This window comes from Tachypleus tridentatus, chromosome 2 (genome assembly GCF_004210375.1).
Source record: "Tachypleus tridentatus isolate NWPU-2018 chromosome 2, ASM421037v1, whole genome shotgun sequence".
Classification (NCBI taxonomy): domain Eukaryota; kingdom Metazoa; phylum Arthropoda; class Merostomata; order Xiphosura; family Limulidae; genus Tachypleus; species Tachypleus tridentatus.
In genome coordinates this window covers 109,905,062-109,929,110 of record NC_134826.1, presented here as the reverse complement: position 1 = coordinate 109,929,110, position 24,049 = coordinate 109,905,062, and the positions used below count along the sequence as shown (strand labels likewise).

The following is a 24,049-nucleotide window of genomic DNA, read 5'->3' as shown; positions in this document are numbered from 1 at the left end:
AGAAACGTAATTGGTTGTAGTCAGTTAGTGGTTTCATATAAAATGGGTTGCTGTCTCCCACACAACATCTCTTGCAAAGCTTGCAAGATGACGGGAGCATTAGGGATTCTTCTCCTATGTTTCGTGGGTAAGTATATATCTATTTACCTAAGTAAAGGTTTCAATTTTTTTGACAAATATAGTACTTAAAAGTCTACTTTTAACTCCTCAAATATTGCTTAAAAGATTGTGTTGTTAAGAATTAATATTTCACTTCGATGTATATCAATTTTTAGACGTTTTAGAAAACTAACTCGCCACTAAATGTGTAAAATGTATTAATATTTAAAACGATTAAAAATAACTACACTTACACTATCGATTTTCAACTTTCAAATCATGTCAGTATGGAGGTTTTGCAAAATATATTGCACTAAGTCATCCTCGAAAAATAACTGAAGCAGATAAACCAAACTAAGTATGACTAAAATTAATCACAGGACTTATCTTATTAAGTGCACTGCTATAACAGATAATACGATATTTTAAACTTTCTTTTAGGAGAAAAAAAAGAACATAATTGTTATAATCCTGTTTGTGTTATTAAGTGCTTTCATGCATGAAGAGAAATATATAACAACTCTTAAACATATATATCTAACCATTTGTTTTATTTTGAACAGCTTCTGCCAACAGCGTTCTACATCCAACTGGTACGTATGTTTATTATACTTTTACTTATTAATTGATAGTTATCTTTAATATAAACGTACTTTACATACTGGGAGACAGACAAATATATCATTATACGTATACTGCTCTTTTTATAATTAGCCGTACACGTTTTAAAAGAAAAATTCTGTAAATGATTATTACTTCTAAATATATGTTCTCTTCTTACAAGATAGTTTTACTTGAATCCAAAAGTGGTTTATATTTATCATAATTTTTCAGATCATTGATAATCTTTTTAAATAAAGTATTTTTTGTTTATATATCCAAAATTTGATTAAAAAGTCTATTTTCAAAACATTTCGAGCACAATTGAGTAGAAAGTACTAGCAAATTAAAATCAAATTCGTTAATAAGGTTATTGTAAGAATTATCTTGTCAGGTTTAAATAGGCATAAAATGAAATGTATAGAAAAAAATCTAATTACTTTGTTGAAATTAAGGTAGATATCAGTTTTGTGATAATGTGTTAAACCAATAAAATAGGATTCATTTTGTTAGAATATGAAAACAGAATAAAAAGTACTTTTCCCTAGTTAAGTTAATCTATCATTGTTAATTATTTCATGGACTTTAAAGTGGCTAATTATATTGCACTCTTAGCTTTATTATCAACCAAAGCTCTCAGTTGAATATGTTTGTCACCGCGAAAAGTAATTGTGGAGCATTTAAGTCATGTTAAGAGCTGCCTCAGTAATAACATACAGTAAATCTGCTACCTCAAATTTTGAGGTGTGAATGTAGTGCGATTAATTTTAACAATTTAGTGTATAATATCCTGCTTGTGAAATAAAATTTGGCATCAACATTATTCTTGTTTATTTTTCCGTCATGTCAAAATGACTGGACTTTTCCTACGTGCGCAGCTTTTCAAATAGGAAACAGATAAACGCTTGGAGAGAGAAGTCGGCTCGCAAAATATATGTATAATTAAAATGTAATACTTTCTTACACGTACTATTAATAAAATATTGCTTCTCCTAAAGTGATATTTAGATAAAGCTGTTAATGTGGTAAATATAAATATTCACAAAGTATTAAGTAACAAAAATTAATTTTAAAGAAAATCTCTAAACAAAACATAAATGTGTATTTAACTATAACGTAAACCTTAAAACAACGTGAATTAACTGGTGTACTAGTGATCGTTGATTGTTTCTCATGTTAAGGACTTTTAAAAAGTATCAAGCTTTATCAACTAATTATGATCCTGATGAGTAATATTCTAATTGTACTACTTAATTGTGTACTTGTTACAAGCAATAAAATATTTTATTAAACTAATTTTTGGAATACTTTTTAAATGACAAATTTTCAATTTACAGTCTATCCTCCTGGTTATTTGTATCAGTATGTTTACCAGTCCAGATTTCTATCTGGAATCCCGACCCTGGCACCACAGTACAATGGTATGGAAATCTTGGGTGACCTAATAATTCAATCAATACAATCGAAACTTAGTCCGGAACATGAAGAATTATTGGTAAAGGTGAGATGAATACAGAAAATCTGTTTGACTTCAGTTCTTGCTTCTAAATTAAAGTGCGAACAGATAAGTTTCTTTCCTTCTAGTTGACAATGTGACATAGAATACATTCGGTGCTAAACACGAAGTATTTACTGGACATTTTCAAGAAATGCATTATAATCCTACACATCTAAGTAATCGAGTGCTACTAGCGCCATTGAATAATTTCAATAACAGTATCATTTGGATACAAAGTTATATACAATTCCACTTAACATAATTGTACTATCAAACTTTTAGAGACAATTATTTACACCCTTGTGCAAATTAATTGAAACAAATGGTCATTTTACAATATTTTCAGCATGGCGGCGGTGTAGGCTCGCTAGACCTGCTGATTTCCGTTAAAAGTGAATTTTTCGCACAGACGGCGTCATTAGCTGTATTTTGCAGTACGGTCGATATGTTTTTGGGATATATGACGAAATTTTGAGGAATATTACGTCATTCGAAATTGCGTTAGATGGCCAAGGAGACCAGTCAAAAAACAACTTCTTACCAACTCAATGAAGAAGAAACAGTATCAATGGGGTCTGAAAAACAAGAACTGGACGCAAGAACAATGGAGGAAGGTGTTTGTTATTCAGAGAAGAGACACATTTCTTCGTACAAGGTCAAAGAAGTCTGCATGTTCGCAGATCTCCATGTGAGAAACGTCGAAAATCTTACATCAATCAGTTCGTAAAACATCCCTTGAAGAAGATGTTTGGGGCTTTTTCAGCTACTATAGCGTCGGAGGCTTACATATCGTAGAATATTATATACAAAAACGGCTCGTTTGGGTTGAGAAAATATTTTACATAGAACAACGTTTCGACCTTCTATGTAAAATATTTTATCAACCCAAACGAGCCGTTTTTGCATATAATTTTCTCAACAAGTGGGTTTCTCGACATCACTGATTATATCGTAGAAGGTATAATGTGAGGACCACAGTACATCGAAGTTTTGCAGAGAAGAGTCGTTCCAGAATTGAAAAAGAGATTTCCAGATGGATCTGGCATTTTTTAGCAAGATCTGGCTCCGTGCCACACATCGAAACTTGTGAAGACGTTTATGACTACAATGCGAATAAAGGTGCTGGACTGGCCTGGAAACTCTCCGGACTTAAATCCTATTGAAAATATTTGGGCGATTTGTAAAGAAAGACTTCGGGAAAAAGACTGTACTACGAAAGATAAGCTAATTGAGGCCATAATTGAGGTGAGGTACCGCGATCCAAAAATTGGTAAAAATTGCAGTCAACTCGTATACTCGATGCCAAAGCGGATTAATGGTTTTCTGAAAAATAAAGGCGGTCATATCATGTATTAATTTGTGGGTACTTTTTGGATTCTCAGAAATAAAACACAAACAATTTCCGTCTTGTTTCAATTAATTTGTACAAGGGTGTATATTCTGCAAAAGTTTACAATTAACTTTTATATTATACTATGCTATTTTTTTGTTTATTTCAGCTCGACAACATCAAAATTGCAAAGCTTAAACACTTGTATATTCCTGACCCATATCATGCTGACATACCAAAAGATTTTTCGTATAACACAGAACATCAGAAGTACTTGAGCAAACCTGTTCGAGTCTTCATTAAAGAAGGGAAGGCAAGTATCTTTTTCTTTATAGATTTACTATAAAGTTGTTCAACAAAGCAAGTGCAGTAAGGTAACATAGAGAGCAAATATAGAAAGGAATATTCTCAAGTGTAACTGTAATGTCCGATTTCAAATGTTTACTTGCGCTCATTAGTTTAAATAAAAGCGAAAATATAGACTTCGAAAGTTTGTCTATAATTGGCAATTCAAGTATAGTACGATTAACATCAACTTTTAGAATTATACCACTTAATTAAATTCCGGAAAAAACTGCTTATTCCTTATATACTCTCAGAATTAAAATGTAAGATATAAATAATTATTTGGGGTTTCCCTTATTTATCATCTTCAAGTATAGCATATTTCTATAATGTTCTTAACATTTTCAAAATAATTAACAAATTGAGTTATTGAATTATCTAGAGTAATAAAAGTGTGTGTCTGTGTGTATGTGACCGCCATAGTTTCAAGAGAAAAGAACTTAAAACCTAAAATTTTCCACCCGTACTACCTGGACCCTAAGTATATACACTTGTGTATAATTACTTATCTTAAGCTTTTACAAAGGCAAATATGTGCCCTATAGAATACCTGTTGAATTAGGAACTTTTAATATATCGAAGAGCCAGTGCGTTTAACTAACAATGTATCCTTGCAATGATTTTATGTGTGTGCATGCGTTTTCTTATAGCAAAACCACATCGGGCTATCAGCTGAGTCCACCGAGGGGAATCGAGCCCCTGATTTTAGCGTTGTAAATCTGTAGATTTACCGCTGTACCAGCGGGTGACTGATTTTATGTCATGCTGCTCAACAAAAAAAGTATAGCATAATATTGAAAGTACAAAATAAGCTGTATGAACAATAAAAGTGGCACATTATATGCTGATTTGTTAATATAAAATCTCTGCTGATTAAAAACTTTGGTGATAAACTTAATAGTTGAACCAATTAAGTTTAAAATTAAATTAGTATTTCTACTTTCATGGTATATTTTAAGCACTTTCCAAAATGTATCAACCAAATAACTCGTGTGAGGCTGGGTACTTTAGCTAGTACCTTAATTTTAGATATTCTACTGAGGAACATATTTTTTGTTTTGTATTTCAAAAAACCTCAATCATTACTAAGGAAAAAACGTTTTAAATATTTTATTTTCAGATAACCAGTTTTGAAGTCGATAGTTCTGAACCAACTTGGGTCTTGAATGTTAAAAAAGGTATCCTGGGTCTGCTACAGGTTAACCTTGGAAAACAGTTGTCTTATAGAATTGGGTACAACACCGTAAAACCAGAAGGCATTCTACCTGAAGTATTCGCCGTTTATGAAGTGAGATATTTCTTTAATTTCGAACACATTTTAATGAAACAAATTAATTGTATGAGGGCAGTTTTTACAAGAATTATTTACTTCAAAGAAATAGTACCAATAGAATTTTTAACTTCAGAAAAACTTGTTTAGGGTTATTGTTTTCTTTTGAAATTTGGAACCTAAACACATGTAACAGCATTTTCCCATACACTAAATGCATATAATATTCACACATAATATAACATATGAAGTATTATTATCATTACATTTTACATTAATATAAATTCAAAATTACTCATAGTTGTACTTTGCGTTAAATATATCAAACTCAGAAAGAAACTTATTTATGTAAGTAGCGAAATTGTAAAACTTAAAATGAAACATGTATTTCAATAAGTCCTGTATTGTCTGAAAACTCTCCAGGACAGTATTGGTGGCAACTGTGAAACATGGTACACTATCGACTCCACCCCCAACCCAGAGCTCCCAATGATGCAGCCAGTTCTGAACATTAGCAAGGTTAGAAACTTCAAGAACTGCATAAAACGACCTGTCTTTGGACACAACAACCACGCTATTCGTGGCTGTCCTTGGGTTTGTTCCGATGTACAACCGAAAATAACCGTGCCTGGTATGGAGCCTCTGGAAAAGTCAATTCCATGTGAATGTCCAGCTGGATATGAAATCGTGAGTGGATTTTTAATACATTTTGTAAATTTTTATTTAAAATCATTTGTTATATTACATAAAGAAATGAAGCATTTCGCATCTGTTTGAAAATTTAACGTTGTCTAAACTACTATGTATTAGCTCAACAACTAGCCTTGCCTGACTCGTCAAAAATTTATGGCTTGGAGTTTTATAAGCGCTTTTGGTAGCTTGCGTCCTCCTTTCAGCAAGATTTGTTCACACCAAACATACTTTTTTATAATAAAGACAATCACACATTGAGAAAATAAAGGCATTTTAAAGCAAACTCTTAAAGAAATCAAAGAATATGTAAACTTTAATTTAAAATGACTCATAGCATGAGCGTTACACACAAGACAATTGGTTTCGATATATATTAGATTTCAATCATCAAAAAAATAGTAGTATCAAGCAAGATTTCATGATTATATATAACTTTATGAAGATCATATCCAACTCCAATTTCAATTCTTTGTTTTTATACCTTTTTGTTTATTATCTATATTATAACTATATCAGAAATTCAACGATATTAGACTACCAGAAAGTATTTTTTCTAATTACGTCACATAACCTGAAATTATTATTTAAATACCGAAAGGTGATGAAGCATCTAAAACCAATAGACCTAGAATTTATGATAAATTTTATCACAAGCTTTAAAATTAAAAATTAATTTCAAGTGCTATCAGTAATTAAGACTAATGGCAATAGGTGTGAGAGAAAGAAAGAAAAAATAATAATTAAACTGAAAATTCCACAAACATAAAAGTAAATTACAGTCACTGTCCTCTAACTTAGAAGTTTTTAAGACTCTCCAAGAACTTCAAAATGTTTACGACAAGCTAAGTATGTGGATAAATTAAAGCTTAAAATGATCTGAAAAAGTTGGAGTTAGCTTTTAAATATTTTCAAAGATACCCAAGGACCAAGGAGACAGTTTTAGACAACAATTTGCTGAAAATACTTACACTGCTATTCAGCTAATCCGTAAGTATATGAAAGAGTCATTTTAATTGTCTTAAGACATTTTATAAGTTATCTCCGACAATTTAATTTCGCGCAAAACTACATTAGGGCTATCTGCGCTAGCCGTCCATAATTTAGCAATGTAAGATTAGAGAGAAGGCGACTAGTCATCATCACCTATCACAACTTGTGGGCTACACTTTTACCAATCAATAGTGGGATTAACAGTCACAACTTAACGCTCCCGTGACTAAAAAGGCGAGTGTGGTTAGTGTGACAGGGATTCGAACCCGTGATCCTCAGATTATGAGTCAAATGCCCTAACCACCCGATATCAAATCATAGATTTATTTACTAAACGACACAGATGAACGGAACCTTATCCAAAGAAAGTGACTTACACACACATGCATATATATATATATATATATACACACACACACATATGTAGATATAGTGTTGATATTAATAATACCAATATTATGATAAAATATCTGTTTCCAGGATGACGACATTGTAAAATCCTTCGTGTCAACGAAATACAACATCAGTGGAACAGTGGACAACCTGGTAATCGAAAGCCTTCTGAGCGAAGGAAAGTCAGTCTTCAATGTTTACGGAGACGAGCTAATTATATTTACTCAGTAAGTATTGTAGTTTACGAGTTTGAATCAGCAAAAACTATTAAAAATTCCTTTTGTTTTATTTGAGAGCATTAAAAGGTCAGACAACCATTTCTTGTAAAATTTATTTTTAAACGATTTTGTTAACTTTTCTTAGTGAAATAGTTTGGATTGTTTAGTTATATCGAGATTAAATTAAGGTATTGTACTTTGAGTCCTTTCAGAAACTTAAATAAGTATGCCCCAAAACTAAAATTTCTAGATTATGAAAATATAAATGCTTTCATTTTATAATGTTAACCTAGAGGTTATACGAACTGATTGAATTGTTTGTTAAATTATGTTTCATACTTCCGAACAAGATCACTGTTACTGATAACCTTGTTAATGTATAACTGATGTTTACATTTGTATAGGATCATGATAAAACGTCCACAACAGCGTATGGTAAATATAAAATGTGCACATTTAGAACGCTCAGTATTCAGCATTGATAACTGTATTTACAAATTTCCAGCCAAAATATGACACTTCGTTCAGTGGTTCCTACTCAAGAAATTTCAGTGGAAATCTACCGACCAATTAAATATACCAGCTTGGTCTTCGAGCTTCCTAAGTCCCAAGACTCTATTCACAACGTTATTTCAGAACCGGAACCTTACAAATATACCTTTCCAGAACGTTCCGTAGAGAATATGTATACGTACCCTGAGCAGTGGAAATACACACAGATGCCTATGTTTCACCATAAGTTTGATCCAGTCAACTACTTCAAGAGACCTTATGATTTTCATAAAAAAACGTACCGTGAAGAACACCTAAAAACATACCCTGAAAACTATCTTACCACTCTGGAAAACTATGACATATCTTATCTATCTGTATTTAGTCCTCAAAGTCCTACAGAGTTGAAGAATATTGTCCAAAATATTCTAGAAAGCTTGACGATGGATATGCTTCGTGCTGATTTGTCAGAATCTGAAGCTATTTCTTACAAAGTGATAAAACTCATTAGAGCCCTGTCGATCCTGAAGGTGAATGATCTTCATGAGTTGATCCGTGATGTCATTCCAACAGAACAGAAGCACATAACGTCAGAAAAGGAGCAAGTGATGAGGTAGATAGCTTATTTATTGTTTGGTTTTTAATTTATATATATATATATATATATATTTAAATACCTTTTGCACATTTCCATAAGTATATTCACACTTCTAATCATATAACTAGTAATATCGCTTACACAAAAAATAGTTTTTAAAGGTAAATAAAACAAATAACGGATATTAAAAACCTACACGTGATGATGTTTGATTCATGAATATGAAATATTCTACTCATGATAAAGCTTTTCTATTTTTATCGAATAGGAAGCTACTTTTAGATGCCATTCCTATGAGTGGAACCAATGATGCTGTTGTCATTATCAAGTACCTTATTGAGAAAGAACTTGTGTTTAACTTTGAGGCTCGTGAGCTTGTCGAGGGTCTGCCAAAAAATATTGTTTATCCAAGACAAGAAACAATTCAACTCTTATATGTAAGTAACAATGGAATAAATTCGAAAGGAAATTGAAATATATAAATTAGTTATTTCTATTAAATGTTGTTCCCTCCCAGAAAAGTAGTTGTCAACCACTCATTGTACTAATTTAGATACCCATTATTCAGAAGTGTTAAATATAATATTAAAACTTCTATTCAATTACTGGATACCAATCAAGATGAACAATTAACAACTGACAGTAAATCAAAGTATGTAATATATAGCTTCAGGCCTAACTTACATAAATTTCCATTAGGAATTGATGCAACTTCAGAAAGTCAAATCGAATCGTCTGCTTCTTGGATCTACAAGCTTGGCTTTCGCTAGACTGGTTCGAGACGTTTGTGTTGTACCTCATTTAAATTACGCTAGACATGAAACAAGGAAAGAATATAAGTATAAATCAACGATCCAAGACGACCTTATACTCTCACTCTGCCAGCCGGAAGTTGTCGAAAAGTATGCCAAAGTAAGTTTAAGGTTTTAGTTATTAAGAATATTTGAAAAATAATCTGCTTAATATAAGCTTGAAATTTTCCCAGATAATACTATTATTTTTAAAGTACCTATATTTCCTAAAACTAGAAAATCAATGAATTGCTTGACTCTACCCAAGACTTTCACAAGAAGGTTATATACATTGAAACATTGGCTAATATGGGTCATCCTACGGTCCTTCAGTATCTGAAACCTTACATCTTTGGACAGACTCCAAAATGTTTTAAGTTGCAGGATGAGAGTTACCCAGCTGCTAGTTGTAACTTCCTTCGTCAAGTTACAATCTACACCTTGCATCACCTCGTTGTCCATGAACCAGAATTGGTAAGTGTAGCTATGATGATGGTACATAACAATAAAACAAAATATTTCATTAAAGTAAAATATTTCCAAGGGAAATGACTTGATGTTTTAACAACAACTTAGAAGTCATATTCCAACCAAAACTGTAATTTTCCGAGAAAGATGTTTCGTTAAATAATCTTTTGAATTACCTGTGTAATTTGCACATATCAAAAAGATCGTTATTTAAGAAGCGGAAAGATATTTAATTGTGTACAGTATGCTAGTTTTATTACTTCTAAACGTTATATACATAATGAGTAGTTGTTCTTTAACCTTTGACTAAATAATACTAATTGATTATTTTTATTTATTGTGTTACAGATACTTCCACTAGTCACCCCGATCTTTTTCAACACGGCTGAGCCGTACGAGATCAGGATCGCGGCTTTTACTGTGATTCTCTATAGCAACCCCCCTCTGCCAATCCTCAACCGAATTGTCACTCGCTTATGGCTAGAGGAAAATAAACAAGTTGCTAATGTTGTATACACTTCTTTAAAAAGCTTAAGTAACACTACCATTCCCTGCTATCAAAATCTGTGAGTACTGACTAACATTTTAAGTTTATTTTTATTCTTTCTAATGATTATAATTATTGTCTTAATTACTTCAGTAACCATTTTAATTTCAGTAAGAAACGCCCCTATCAAAATCTGTGAGTACTGACTAACATTTTAAGTTTATTTTTATTCTTTCTAATGATTATAATTATTGTCTTAATTACTTCAGTAACCATTTTAATTTCAGTAAGAAACGCCCCTCTTTTCTATTGGCTCTGGGGTACACATGAGATTTTAGTGCTAAAATATAGGGCTTGATACCTTCTGTGAGCACAGCGAGTATAACCTGTTGCGTAAATTTACGTTTATGAACAAACCAAGAAATAATTGTTTTAAAACACCTAAAGCTTGGTTAATAAGTTTATACATAAGCATGCGTGTTAGGAAATCACACTATTATATCTAAACTGCTAAGCTATAGAGAGCAGTAATCTACATACAATTGCACTAAAATTGTTAACAAAATTTCATATTTTTTGATGTAAAATTAGTCTTAAGACTGAAATACATATCTTACATTGCTATTAATAACGTCAAATCTATCTTTAAATTTCTTGTTTGTTACTGTATTTTTTCTCTCTAGAGCTCAGAAGATTCGTCAAGTTGTAGGTGAGCTGAAACCAGTAGATTTCGGAATGAGTTATTCATTTCTAAAAATGGCTGAATTTCATGATTGTAAGTTGCTTTTCTTTCGTAAAGCCAAAGAAAGTATAAACTCTATATAGCATTATGAGTACTTCTGTTAACCTTCAAAAATATTTCACTTGGTAAAAAAAATGAATATGAACACTCCTTATTGATTTAAATAACCTTTATGTCTTGATTATCAAACATTTTAACGAATACATTTAAGTAACCCTTTCACCAGTGCCCTAACTGATGTAATTATTTCAGCAGTTGCTCACAGAAAACGAATGTTTCTAATTATATCCAGAAGTAAAATCAATTTCCATAAGTTTTGAGAAATATGTATGTATATAAGAGTTGATTTTGAATTTCTGTTCTTCCAGTTTCACGTGACTACAGCTTTAACGTGCTGTATGAATGGATTCACAGTAACGTTTCTATAATCCCTCGTGCAGGATATTTTGGAGCTATGCAGAACATTGGGCCTTTCTGGGACCTTCCTGTAAATGTGAGTCATCACTTAATACTTGAACTTTTACATGCTATAGTAAGTCGAGATTTAATATGTGAAATTATGGGCCTTAGTTTTGTCCTCCGTGAGTTTAATATTTGAGAAATCTCAATAGTCGTTTACAATGCTAGAATTCATTTATGAAAAGCATAATTCAGATTGGATGTTATACCTTAAACTTTTTTCTTGTTGTTATTAATTTCATTTGAATAATCACTTTGGTTTCAGTGCATCTGCTTGTCCGTTGGCATTTGATTTTTTTGAATGTGGAAATTATGTACTTTAGAATTTTGAAATTCGAAAGAACTTTACAAGGAAAGTCTTCTACATTGAAACACTTTTACCAAAATTCTTATGAATTGTCTATTCATGTTTGAACTTGTTTTTTAATTTTGTCATCATCCAGTGGGATAATAGTGAGTCTACGGACTTACAACACACACATTTCGGCTTCGATTCACCACGGTGAACAAGTAGATAGCCCAATGTGACTTTGCTCTAAACCAAAGAAGTTTTTCATTTAATGTATTTGTATTTTATTAAATTCTCATTATTTATTAGATTCTCATACATATTTTGATAAAACTCGAATATCTGAACTTATAGTAATTATCAAGACATGAACAACGAAAATAACAGTTATTTTGGTTATAAAACAGTTACTCACAAAATTAGTTTTCATTCCGTTACCTGCTAGAAGCTGATGTCATAATCAATTAAACATTATATTTCACAGATCGGATTCGTATTCAAGGGCTGGGATCAAATATTGGACAGATTAGTGACTCGCAGTGGTATTCTGTCGGAATTATCTACCATCCTATTCGGTCCCAAGAAGTACGGCGTGGAAAGGTTGCAGCAGGAATTTAATGAACTTAAGACAAAATTAAACTTGGTTTTTCGTGAATCAGAAGACCTGAAAGCTAGCATATTCTTTCAACTGTTCGAAAGAACTTCACTTTACACTTTTGATAAAGAATATGTCATTGAAATGCTCCAGCACGGTAAGCTAGTATTTCATTGTGAAGGATCTCAAGAGTGTTTGCGAGCATCAGACTGCCATATTGCAAATATTCCGATGCTGTAGATAAATATTAAACTTAATTTTCATTGTCAATGTATAAAATAGTGACCACACACTCAGTGACAGTTTTAAGGTTGTGTGGGCCCTACATCCAATGTAATTTTATATACAATAAAATACGCCACTGCATACACTTTTCTTATGATTAGCAACGTTATCGTAGTTTTCCTTGCTATGTATAACCAACTGATAAACAAACAACATTGTAATGAGCAGATTATGATAGAAAGGTGACAAATAAATAATCTAACAAGTTAATTATTGCATTTAATGTACTTCATTAGTTTAATATTTGTGCTTGAACTCACTGCTATTTTATAAAATCACCTTGATCAGCTTTGAACTAATTGAATTTTATATTTCTAATGTGTAGCAGTCAAGTTTTATAGACAACTTGAAGATCAAGTGAGAAAAGGAATGCCATGGCACTATGTTAAGGTCATTCTACCTTCCAGCTCCTTCAAAGTATTACCTTCAGATATGGGTCTGCCAGTTGTGATTTCCAACCAAAAACCAGTCATACTGTCTTTACGCGTCAGAAATATTTATATTCAGCTTCCACGAAGCGGCTACTATTCTGAGAACGCGAACTTTGCTTTAGAAATTCAACCAACGTAAGTCATTTTCCTTATCTTCTTACAAAATTATGGCTCTTTATTTAGCAGTCACAGTTTAATTATCAATAAATCTGAAAATGGTATTTTTTTCAAAAGTCATCGAATTTAATAAAATCGTGAGAAAGAAGTGTATCTAACGAATACCGATAGGTGGCAAATTATTGTGTAGTTCTATCCTGAAACATACAACTTTCTAATAAAAGAGGGCTTTTTAGACTAATTAGCCACGGGCTGATCCGAATATCCAGTAGGGTTCTATAAAACATTATATACGATTTGCTTTCTGGACAATAATCTAAAAGAAGTTTCTAATTTTTTTTGTACGTAGGATACATTACTCCTCCCATGTGTTCGGAGGAATTGTGGACCCAGTAGCCCAGACTATGTACGGAAGCACCATGGCTAGAAGATACCACGTGACTATTCCTTTGAACATCAGCTTACAATATGACGTAACGCAACACGTCTTTCAACTCAATATCCAGCCACGACTAACGAAGATCTTCTACCACAAGTCAGACGCTGCTACCTTTATTCGAAAGAACTACCTGACTCAACCACCAGAAGAACACTTTCTAGGACAGTATGTCCCAATTAGGACTTTACCAATTCCATTAAAGGCAAGTTTATTTCTTTTTCATTTTATTGACTTAAGCAAACTAAGCATTTAACTCATACCTATATTTTTCTTTTATGAAAGTCTTCGATTCTGAATACTCTTCAAATATGTGCTTTAAGTGCTACAATATTTATCAAAGATATGTATTCATTACGTTACTTTGAAGCTCATTCATAGAATTTCTCACGTCTTGAGTTACATCGATATTGGAAACATCTTTTAATTAGTACTTTTGTCAAGATATCCCATTATGACATACTCACACCAAGTGACTTTAGCTCGAGCATTTAACAAAAAAAATACAAACTTATATTTTGTGTAATTTAATATTGTAGTATGATGAAGTTTATGGTCGAGAATTATTTGGACTGAGGCTCCATGTTCAAGGAATTGCAGAAACCATCTGGTCAGACATCCCGCTCTACCTCAGCCATACGACACAGGAAAAGGGATACCTAGCTGGAATTTTGGAGGTTATTAGTAATCCTGGTAAGAAGTACCGTGAATTTGTCGTTTCATTAGAACCAGATCATCAGACACAAGTCTATGAGGTAATAACCCATATCTTAATTTATTCCGCTTTGATTATAGTTAATACTCTTAAGTTTCATATTCATACAGCAAATATTTGTTTTCGCACGTAGTGAATTCATCAAAATACTAATGTAAAGTAAGTGCAAAGCTGAATATCTATGCAAGTGCACTCGTAGATGTATTTTTACTTGCTTAGTAACGTTGAGCTTTGTAAGCTGGTTGTAATCAACAATAAAACTTAGTCTGCAACTTGATTTTTCTAAAACAGATTTGGTCAGTAACGATTTTGTGACAGTGTCTTTAAATATTGTTAACGATCAATAACACATTTAGTTTTATTTATAACTGTAAAAGCTGTTACTAATATTCATTTGTTGTTCAACATTTGTGTATGCTTGTAAAATAAATGTACTTAAATGGCTATGAATTAATATGTAATGTGTTAAAAATATTTTACAAATATTTTTTTCCTTAACGGTTAAAGTGTTAAGTAAGAAAAAGGTTTAGTGTATTTTCTTACCATTACAGTTTTAAATTAACGTGTATAATTTTATTTTCGTCATTCTAGTATAACATTAAGCTCCAGTACAAACGAATGTGGGAGAAAGATGAACCACACCTACATCAAAAAGAAAGAAGCACTGGTATTCTAAATAAAGCCGATGAATACCTCAATTTACCTTTTACCCACGTCTACCAACACAAATCCTACTATAACGATGTTTTATCAGAACCTAAAACTTACTTGCCACGAACCAGTACCGAGTATAGCCAACCCCATGTAACAGTCGCAACTGTGACACATGCTTTGTCTGTGGTTTTAGAAGGAAAAGGACCTATTTCTATAACGAACGTTTTAGACCTCTTTTACACACGAACCCTGGACTTTAGAACCATCTGGACCAAAATCCATCTAAAAAAATCAACAACTGGGCAATACAGATCCAATCCAGTAGAGGTCAGGTTTTATTTTCTGTTAAAACGTAATAAAGTTTACGAAGAAAAAAAAGAATAACGATTGTTATATTGGATAGAGTACTTATTAATAAACTTGATAATAGCTATTTACATTTAGGGGTAAAATAAGGTATTTACTCAATAGCATGTTTAATACGAATTATTTTTTTTAGTTAATGTCACCCGGGAATTCACCCATAAGCTTGAGGGTTGTACCATTACAAAATCTGGGTTATATTCACTGCAGCGAATACAATAGAAACAACAAAAGCTTCCAGTTCTTTCTATTTAATATACTGTCATGAGTATACCATAACAGTGTAATAGTTATGACATATTTAAGCTATGATGAAGAGAACAAAAAATTTTGTTAAGATTAAAATAAATCGCTGTTAGACATTAATGTGTCTATATATACTAGATGTGCTTCAACTCCATTGTGAAGTTCCCTCCGAAACCAAATGTTTTCCTCCTGGATACTGTCTTAACTAAGGATCAAAATGTAGACATCAATGCTGACATCATTTGGGGTTCAGAATGCTTAACATCACAAGAAAAGCATATTTCTGTCAACGTAAGTAGAATCATAATATGTTTTTGAATTTCCTAGCAGAATTGCTTTACAATAATATTTGAATACTTCGCATGGATGTTAAAATATTTTATGTTAACCGTGGATTGATTTTAATAGCAATAAGTAGTTTAACTAATTTCTCGAGACAATAGCAGTATGTTAGCTGAATACATAGGGTATATTCTCTTCAAAATTAATGACAAGAAATATACAAAGACTCGGAAAAGGCGCGTTTTGAATGTCACTTGTGTATGCCTTATTTCAAAACACTTATTGAATTAAATATTGTTGTTAAAAGTTAATACTCTTCATCTTCTGAATACACATATATATATCTTTCTCAATATAAGGGACAATTTAAATTTTGTTTTTTTATTTTGTTGCTTGTTTGTTTTGGAATTTCGCTCAAAGCTACACGAGGGCTATCTGTGCTAGCCGTCCCTAATTTAGCAGTGTAAGACCAGAGGGAAGGCAGCTAGTCATCACCACCCACCGCCAACTCTTGGGCTACTCTTTTACCAACAAATAGTGGGATTGACCATCACATTATAACGCCCCCACGGCTGGGAGGGCGAGCATGTTTGGCGCGACGGTGATGCAAACCCGCGACTTTCAGATTACGAGTCGCACGCCTTAACACGCTTGGCCATGCCAGCCCCAAAACTTATGAACAATAAACACAGTGATTATTGTAGCATTTTAGCCTTGGCGTTTTTTCATTCTAATTTTTTTACTAAAGGCTATTGTGGAAAAAAGCAATGAACAGAAGAACGTGCGTTATGAGCCAAGAAAACTTCCACGTATGACTACACTGTACAACACAAACTACATCTCTGGACTTAGCGGACAATGGTCACTCCCTTGGTACTACAAACAATGCCAGATTGACCAACAGCTGGGAAAAAGCCAGAGCTATGCCTGTAAGTTGGCAATAGTGGACGATAGCTATCTCAACAAAATTACTATGGAGATCAACTACCAGAAAGTAAGTAAAATTGTTTTCAAAATAAAATACAAAGAACCAAGATTAATGCATATTAAACTAATAATAAACCCTACTAAGTAGTATATATCAGTTATTCCTTCACTCAGGACTAGTTACCAAATAGACAATGGAAGGAACAATAGAATCCTCGAGTTTGTCTGACACGATGATGTATGTGTATATGGCCAGAATAAGTTAAAATGAGATACTTTATTTGTATGAGAAATTTTGTAAATATGTCGAATTTTGACTAACTTTGCACCAACATTTTCAACATAATTTCTGCATAACTACCATATATTACATATGAAAAGTAGTTAGAAAGGGAGTTTTCTCAACAGTCTTTTAAACAATGCTTAATATATTGTATATTTCTCTTGAGGCGTGTGAAAATTATAAGTGAGATTGATTTTAAAACGCTTCTGAATTTTTCTTTATTCCAGGTTCCTCCGTATTTTGTCAACCTGACCCATCATATAGACTTGGCTCTTAAAGCATACCTGTATCCTCTAGTGGATAATAATGCTGTGAATATTCGTAATTCTGAGAAAAAAATCCGCATCATTGCAGAATTTGTGAAACAAGTGCCAGGAGTACCTCTTCTGAATTTGTTTATTGAGAAGCCCACTGAAAATACTTATATCCGTAAAATTTACCTACCTTACGTTAAGCCTCTGTCACTATTGGTGCCACCCGTAGAAGACAACATGAGATTACTGTGGAACAGTAAAGTGGAGCGTAAGTATATCACAAGTTACTGGTTCGGAAATCTCAAAAAAATGTTGGATTTTTTAGCATAAGTTTCCTTTTGCGTATAAAACATGTAAAACTCAAGATACACATTCATCTAAGCTGGTATTTGTTCTAAATACCAGCATTTGTTTTCAAGTAAATAAAGGTATATATATAATGCTTATGGACATACGTCCTCTGCAAAGTGTGTAACAGTGGTATAAATTAATATAAGGAAACTAAGATGTTGATAAATTTTATTCATGGGATTACTTCTTGTCTAGCCGTTTGTTCTGTGATGGAAAGGTACATTCAAACATTGGACAATGTGACTTTTCCAATGCCAGAAACACAGTGCCAGTATCTCCTCTCTAAGGACTGTTCTCCTGAGGAACGATACGCTGTTCTTCTTACCCCAGCAGAGTCAGCTGGTCTTACTAAGGTACAATGACGTATTAGATATTATCTTTTAAGGCGAAGGTTGTAATATTTATTCTAATCTCGATATTTACAGAATCTAAAGAATTTCACAAATAACTTCTCTTGATCAAACATAGTAAGTTTCACACTAAACCATTGTTAATGACAAGCTATTGTCGTATCTGTATTAGGTAAAGAAAGGGAAGTGTTTTTTTTTATTCTAAAAGTGGCAATTATACTTTGGAAGTACTTTTGTTTACAGTCACTACTCACATGTTTATCTTAAGGCTTAAAAACGCTAACCACAGTAAAAACTGTTTTCATCTACAGACATTGTTGGTGTATGTACTTGGTCATGAAATCAAGTTACTTCCATCTTGGCAACATTCATCCTTCGAAGTTATTATTGATCAACAAACATATCAACTAGTTTATGGCCAACCACTTCAAATAGGATCTGTAGAATCGCCCATCTACTTCTATCTTGAAGAGACTTTATCCCGTCCGATTGTTGTTGTTCAAGCTGAAGTAGAAGGTCTTCTTATTAAATACGATGGTGTGAATGCAGAGATAAAGGTAATTAATTAATCGAGCCCTTCTTTAAGTGGTAAAGCAGCTAGTTCCTATCAACTATTAATTATTTTTACGATACTGGACTTGGATATGACGTTGTAATTTAGGGTACGTTTTATCGTGTTTAAAATTACTGTTCAAATTTTTGATCCAACAATTTAGTCTTGATAACATCAAGGCTCGCATTAAGGTATTGCAGAATTAAATTTTGTCCAAAAACTATTTTTTATAAAATGTTAATTGAACAACTGATAAAAAAAAATATAAGTCCAATTTTTGCAAACTCTTCTTCAAAGTGGATATTTTGGATGAACAAAATATGAATGTATATTATCATTGTATATTACTAAGTTACTGCTTCTGTTGTCTACTTTTCAGGTTTCTCCCAAATACATGGGTAGACATTGCGGTCTGTGTGGAGACTTCAATGGAGAAAGCTACAGAGAGTTCTTGGGACCCAACTCCTGTATATACACTGATAGCCAAGACTTTGTCAATAGCTATGTTTTAGGAGGTCAACAATGTCAGCTGCCTTTTCAGCCATTTCACCCTTTTGTGTGTCCACCAACTTATTACAGATCACTTTACCGGTACACAAAGCCATTGGAGTATCTAAAAGAACCCTGGATATCTCCCAGTTTACAAACCCAGCCCATGGTTAAGAAATATACACCTTATTCATCGTGGTTCCAAACACCTACTATCACTGGTATCTACAGGCCTAATGATGACAGGGAACGCTTCGTATCTCCCTTCTTACAAACCCCTCCCATAGTTAGGAAATATACACCTTATTTCTCATGGTTTCAGTTACCTAGCATCACTGATGTTTACAGCCCTGTTGAGGAAGACAGATGTACTCTGAAGAAGGTTTGGACAAAGCATTGGGACAACAATATTTGCTTCAGCAAAGAATTTGTGCCAGTCTGTAAGGAGGAATGCATAGCTAGCAGTGAGACCCAAGAGATAACCCTCAACTTTTTCTGTCTGCCCGAAAATAGTCCACATCTTAAGGACCTATTTGATAAAGTAACAACAGGAAAAATTGAAGAAATCCAGATCAATACTAAACGTTATGTTGACAAAGTCGAAGTACCGCAATATTGCAGATCGGTTTACCCTTGATTTGTTGTTGTTATTCTTTTATTTTTGATTGTTTCTGTTAAAACGTTTTCTGCTAATTGTTGTTAATTTTTCAATGAAATGCTATACTGAATAAATCTGTAGAGCCAAAAATACTGTTTTATGTGAATTTATAATACATAGGCACACTAACATAATTGTTTTGCATTTTCAGCTTCAAAGCAAAAATTATTTTTATGCAATAAATAAATTAGTTTAACATTTGAAACAAAATCATTCTTCAAGGAAATGAATCTGACAGTGAATATCCATTAAACTGACAAAACAAAACAAAAATATTTAATAACTAGCTTGAAGATACCACATATATAGTGACATTAAAATAATTCTAAGAGTAAAACGATATATAAAACATTTCTGAAATGGTTGTTGCCATTCACACTTTAACAACGTACTGAACTATATTTAAGGCTACTACAGTCTAATGAGAAGTGTTTCACTCGGGCTATAATATGACGCAATGTTATCACTGTAGAAGCGTATTATAGTGTGGAGCGTTATAATTTAGACATTAAGGGCATAGAATTTTAGGATTCGTACTATCATATTATGTGGTGAAATCAATTAGAATTTTGAAACATATGACTTTACCAATCTGAGATTAATAGTACTATTTTTCAGTTTTCAGGTAATACATTATTATTCTTTCTTCAAACAACATAAAATTCGGTTTTCTGGTTGAGGTTTTAATGGCATACAAATTATCAAAAAAATTTTAGCAAATGATTTTATTAAGACTGATCTTTAATAACAGAGCTAGGGGAGGGGGTTCAGCAGTAAGCTAGAGAGCTTACAACCAACAAAAGAATTCAGTTGTTTTTTATTTCTACGGTTCACAAAGCGTAAATAGCTCATTGTAGAGCTTTAATAGAATATAGTTTTTATCTAAAACTCTAATTCTCTATTACTATATATATATCAAACTATGATTCTGTAAACAGTTAACAGCGTCTTTGATATTGTACTAAGGCCAGCACACAAGATGGTTAAGGTGCTTGACTCGCAATCTAAGGGTTGTGAGTTCGAATCCCCGTCTCATCAAACATGCTTGCCTTTAAAGAGTGGGACATTACAATACGACGGCCAATCCCACTGTTCATTGGTACAAGAGTTGACGGTGAGTGGTGATGAGTAGTTGCTTTCCCTCTAGTCTGACACTACTAAACTAGAGACGACTAACGCAGGTAGCCTTCTTGTAGCTCTTTGAGCAAAATTAAAAAAAAAAAATATATTTGATTCATTTTAGGCCAAAATTTTATGTAGTGATAAAAAATCTTGAACGTAAAAAAATGTGTTACTGGAACAATAAAGAATCCTCAGAGAATTAAAAATTGGTGTTAAACAATTTTTAACTATTATATATGTACACATTGATACCAATACCTTAAATGTAATACATTGTTAAAGAATTACACAACTTCAGTCATAATAACAATACACAACAAAATCAATACATATAGCCTTTTCAGTTACCAACGGCTCTTATGACATACTCGATTTCATCATTGTTCCCAAGGACACAGTAAACAGAATCTCTAACTTTAGTGTACATGATGAGATCAACAGTGATCTTTTCCCCATTTTCTGCATGATTCACCCGCGCTTCCTAGAACGCAGTTCCGAAAACAAGAAAAAAACATTCGCTTAATCTTTGGACTTTAACATCAGAAATTCACGCACTAATAATCAAACTCAGGCAGTTTAGAGGAACACACTTTGCAACACGCGACCCGGCCATCAAAACACAGATCAACAGAACAAATGCAAAAATTGAACAATAAATTAAAATAGCAAAAGAAATAAGTTGGCATAACTTTTGTAAAAAACTTAGAAAAAACCAAGAACAACGCAAAAGAATTTTGGAAAAAATTAAGAGTATTTCTTCCGACAAAAACACAAATTACTTACTTTGACACATCACACACAACAACATAATCGCAAGGACGGACTCGGAGAAAGCCGACCTAGTAGGTGATTACTACGAATCCTCCTTCAGTGACCTAAACTCTGCTAATTTTAACACACAACACCAACAACATGTTAACAACTACATACATACAAATCAATTTTCCTTTACTCCACAATTTCCCGGTAAGACACTAGAAAGCTATTCATGTTCAATCAACAAAAAATCACCACTACAGAACTCAAAATTAACATTAAAAACTTGAAAAACACTTCACCCGGACATGATCAGATACCAAATATTATTCTAAAAAAACGTTCCAGTCTCCTATTACAACATCTCACAAATATCATGAATATCTCATTCGCAACTGGGTATTATCCCGACACATGGAGAAAAGCCATTATCACCACAATACCAAAGAAACAAACAAACAGGACAAATCCTGATAACGTCCGACCCATCAATCTGTTAAATTGTCTTGGCAAACTGATGGATAAAATCATTTCAAATCGATTCCTTCATTTCTGTTAAATAAATAACATCCTATCCGAATTTCAAAATGCTTTTATGAAAAACAGACAAACAATAGATCACCTCACACGACTCACTGAATCAATTTACAAAGCATTTAAAAAATAGGTAACCACGGGTGTATTTTTAGATGTTTAAAAAGCATTTAACAGTGATTGGCATAACGCTATTAAGTATAAGTTAACTCATCTGAAAATAAATCACACTGTTATTAAATGGATATCAAACTTCTTAACTGATAGAACAGGTCAACAAAACCCTATCAAAATCTTTCAAAATTACTGCACGAGTGCCACAAGAAGCCGTCCTGTCGCCACTCCTGTACAATATTTTTGTCAGTGATATACCTTTTCTCAGTTTAACGTATACTTACAATTCATAATACGCAGACGACATTGTTATCTGGAGTATCTCTAGAAACTCACTAATGGCCACGTCTCGCGTTCAAGAAACACTAAATAATGTCACGAGCTGGAAGAACAAGTGGAGAGTAGTTTTAAATCCACCAAAACGCAAGCAGTCACTTTTTATAGGAAATTAAAAAGACACAGAAAAACTCTGGGAAAAGTAAACATTACACTTGGCAATACGCCTGTCAGCATGAACAAGCACATCACATTCCTTGGCATCACTTTGACTCAAGATTAACATGGAAAAAACATGTCAACAACATACATTCATCCATGACAAAACACATTTCACATTTAATGACCATATCTAGCAAACATTCAAACTGCTCACCAGAGACTATCATCCAAATATGCAAGACTTACATCCGTCCGTTAATAGAATACGGATGTCAAATCACATATAATATGTCTAACAACACATTACAGAAAATCCAAGTGCAACAAAATAAAGTACTAAGAGCAGTAAACAGACTACCATCACACACACACACATGTAAACGATATACACCAAATCAATAACTTACCAACCCTTAGAAACAGACTCACAGAAATATCATACAACTATTATTTAAAAGCAGAACATAGATATCAATAAATTGCATCATTATGTAAATTAGCCAGTGCACCTACAAAATACATTTCACTATATAACATATTTCAACAATCACAAATCACTCAATAAGAAACATAATCATAGATAAGGTAGATTCATGTTTATATTTATTTCTTTTTCAGATTCGGGCACAGGACAGGTAAAACTTTCGGCGCCTGTCCTGTGAAAGTGGGTTTTCTCTGGGCACTCCCGTTTCCTCCCACATCCAAATTTCAGGAATTGGATCTTTAGATCCCAGCCAAGGTAACACCACTGCCCAGCCCTGAATCGGGTTGTTTTACTTTGATATTTACATTGACATATGCTTGTATGGCTCACTTCTTCGGTGCCGCCTTTATTTCGCTTTTCTCACCCGTCAATTTTAAAATATCCCATCGCACTTCATACCTTAAACAAGTATAAATTAAAAATTAAATACAGGCAAAGTTTCAAGTGCAGTTAAATAATATCTCACGTGAAGGAACGAAGAGGAACCACAATGTTCCTGATCAACCCAGTTGGGGAGGGAATTCTTGAAACTTCTCTCTATATAAATTAAACCCTGCCAAGTTCGTTTGCGTTTACACACACAGTGGGCCATTTTGGCGCTGTGAGATGAATGAAAAGCCGGGTTAAGGCGCCTGATGTAAGATGCCCATGAGACTGGATCTATAGATCCCAGCCTTAAAAAAGGCCCATCTTTAAATATCAAAATTTTCGTAAACCACAGTCACGCGTGTTAACCCTGTCAACCGTGCTCTTTCCACTGTGACCACATCTGCGCCAAGTTATTTTCGAGAAAGAGTAAGCTGAACTTCTTGTCTGACTTTTCACACGCATTCTGGCTCGCCGACTCCAT

The 24,049-nt window shown here is 33.1% G+C and overlaps 1 protein-coding gene and 1 long non-coding RNA gene across 2 annotated transcripts; one reads left to right on the top strand and one right to left on the bottom strand.

The window, feature by feature from the left end:
* Positions 1 to 19,841, top strand: LOC143244824 (vitellogenin-3-like). Its single transcript, XM_076490202.1, has 25 exons — positions 1 to 127; positions 663 to 692; positions 2,037 to 2,200; positions 3,697 to 3,840; positions 4,993 to 5,160; positions 5,566 to 5,829; positions 7,306 to 7,445; positions 7,942 to 8,541; positions 8,795 to 8,963; positions 9,226 to 9,438; positions 9,555 to 9,791; positions 10,134 to 10,351; positions 10,956 to 11,047; positions 11,383 to 11,507; positions 12,247 to 12,514; positions 12,968 to 13,208; positions 13,540 to 13,831; positions 14,166 to 14,381; positions 14,933 to 15,322; positions 15,743 to 15,895; positions 16,635 to 16,880; positions 17,324 to 17,618; positions 17,897 to 18,054; positions 18,363 to 18,608; positions 18,984 to 19,841. Exons 1-25 carry the CDS (start codon positions 43 to 45, stop codon positions 19,728 to 19,730), a joined length of 5,901 nt encoding a protein of 1,966 aa, XP_076346317.1. The 5' UTR covers positions 1 to 42; the 3' UTR covers positions 19,731 to 19,841.
* LOC143244825 (uncharacterized) lies at positions 19,830 to 22,700 on the bottom strand. Its single transcript, XR_013025341.1, has 2 exons — positions 22,562 to 22,700; positions 19,830 to 20,949 (listed from the first exon to the last, which is right to left on the bottom strand). It is a non-coding gene; the product is annotated as an uncharacterized LOC143244825 (long non-coding RNA).
* Between the last annotated feature and the right edge of the window lie 1,349 nt (positions 22,701 to 24,049).

What these genes read in the sequence shown, in the direction of transcription:
- LOC143244824 (XM_076490202.1), top strand. Translation starts at nt 43, where the DNA reads ATGGGTTGCTGTCTCCCACACAACATCTCTTGCAAAGCTTGCAAGATG. An exon ending in TCTTCATTAAAGAAGGGAAG is followed by an intron (nt 3,841 to 4,992) that starts GCAAGTATCTTT and finishes TTTTATTTTCAG; the next exon opens with ATAACCAGTTTTGAAGTCGA. An exon ending in AAGTATTCGCCGTTTATGAA is followed by an intron (nt 5,161 to 5,565) that starts GTGAGATATTTC and finishes AAAACTCTCCAG; the next exon opens with GACAGTATTGGTGGCAACTG.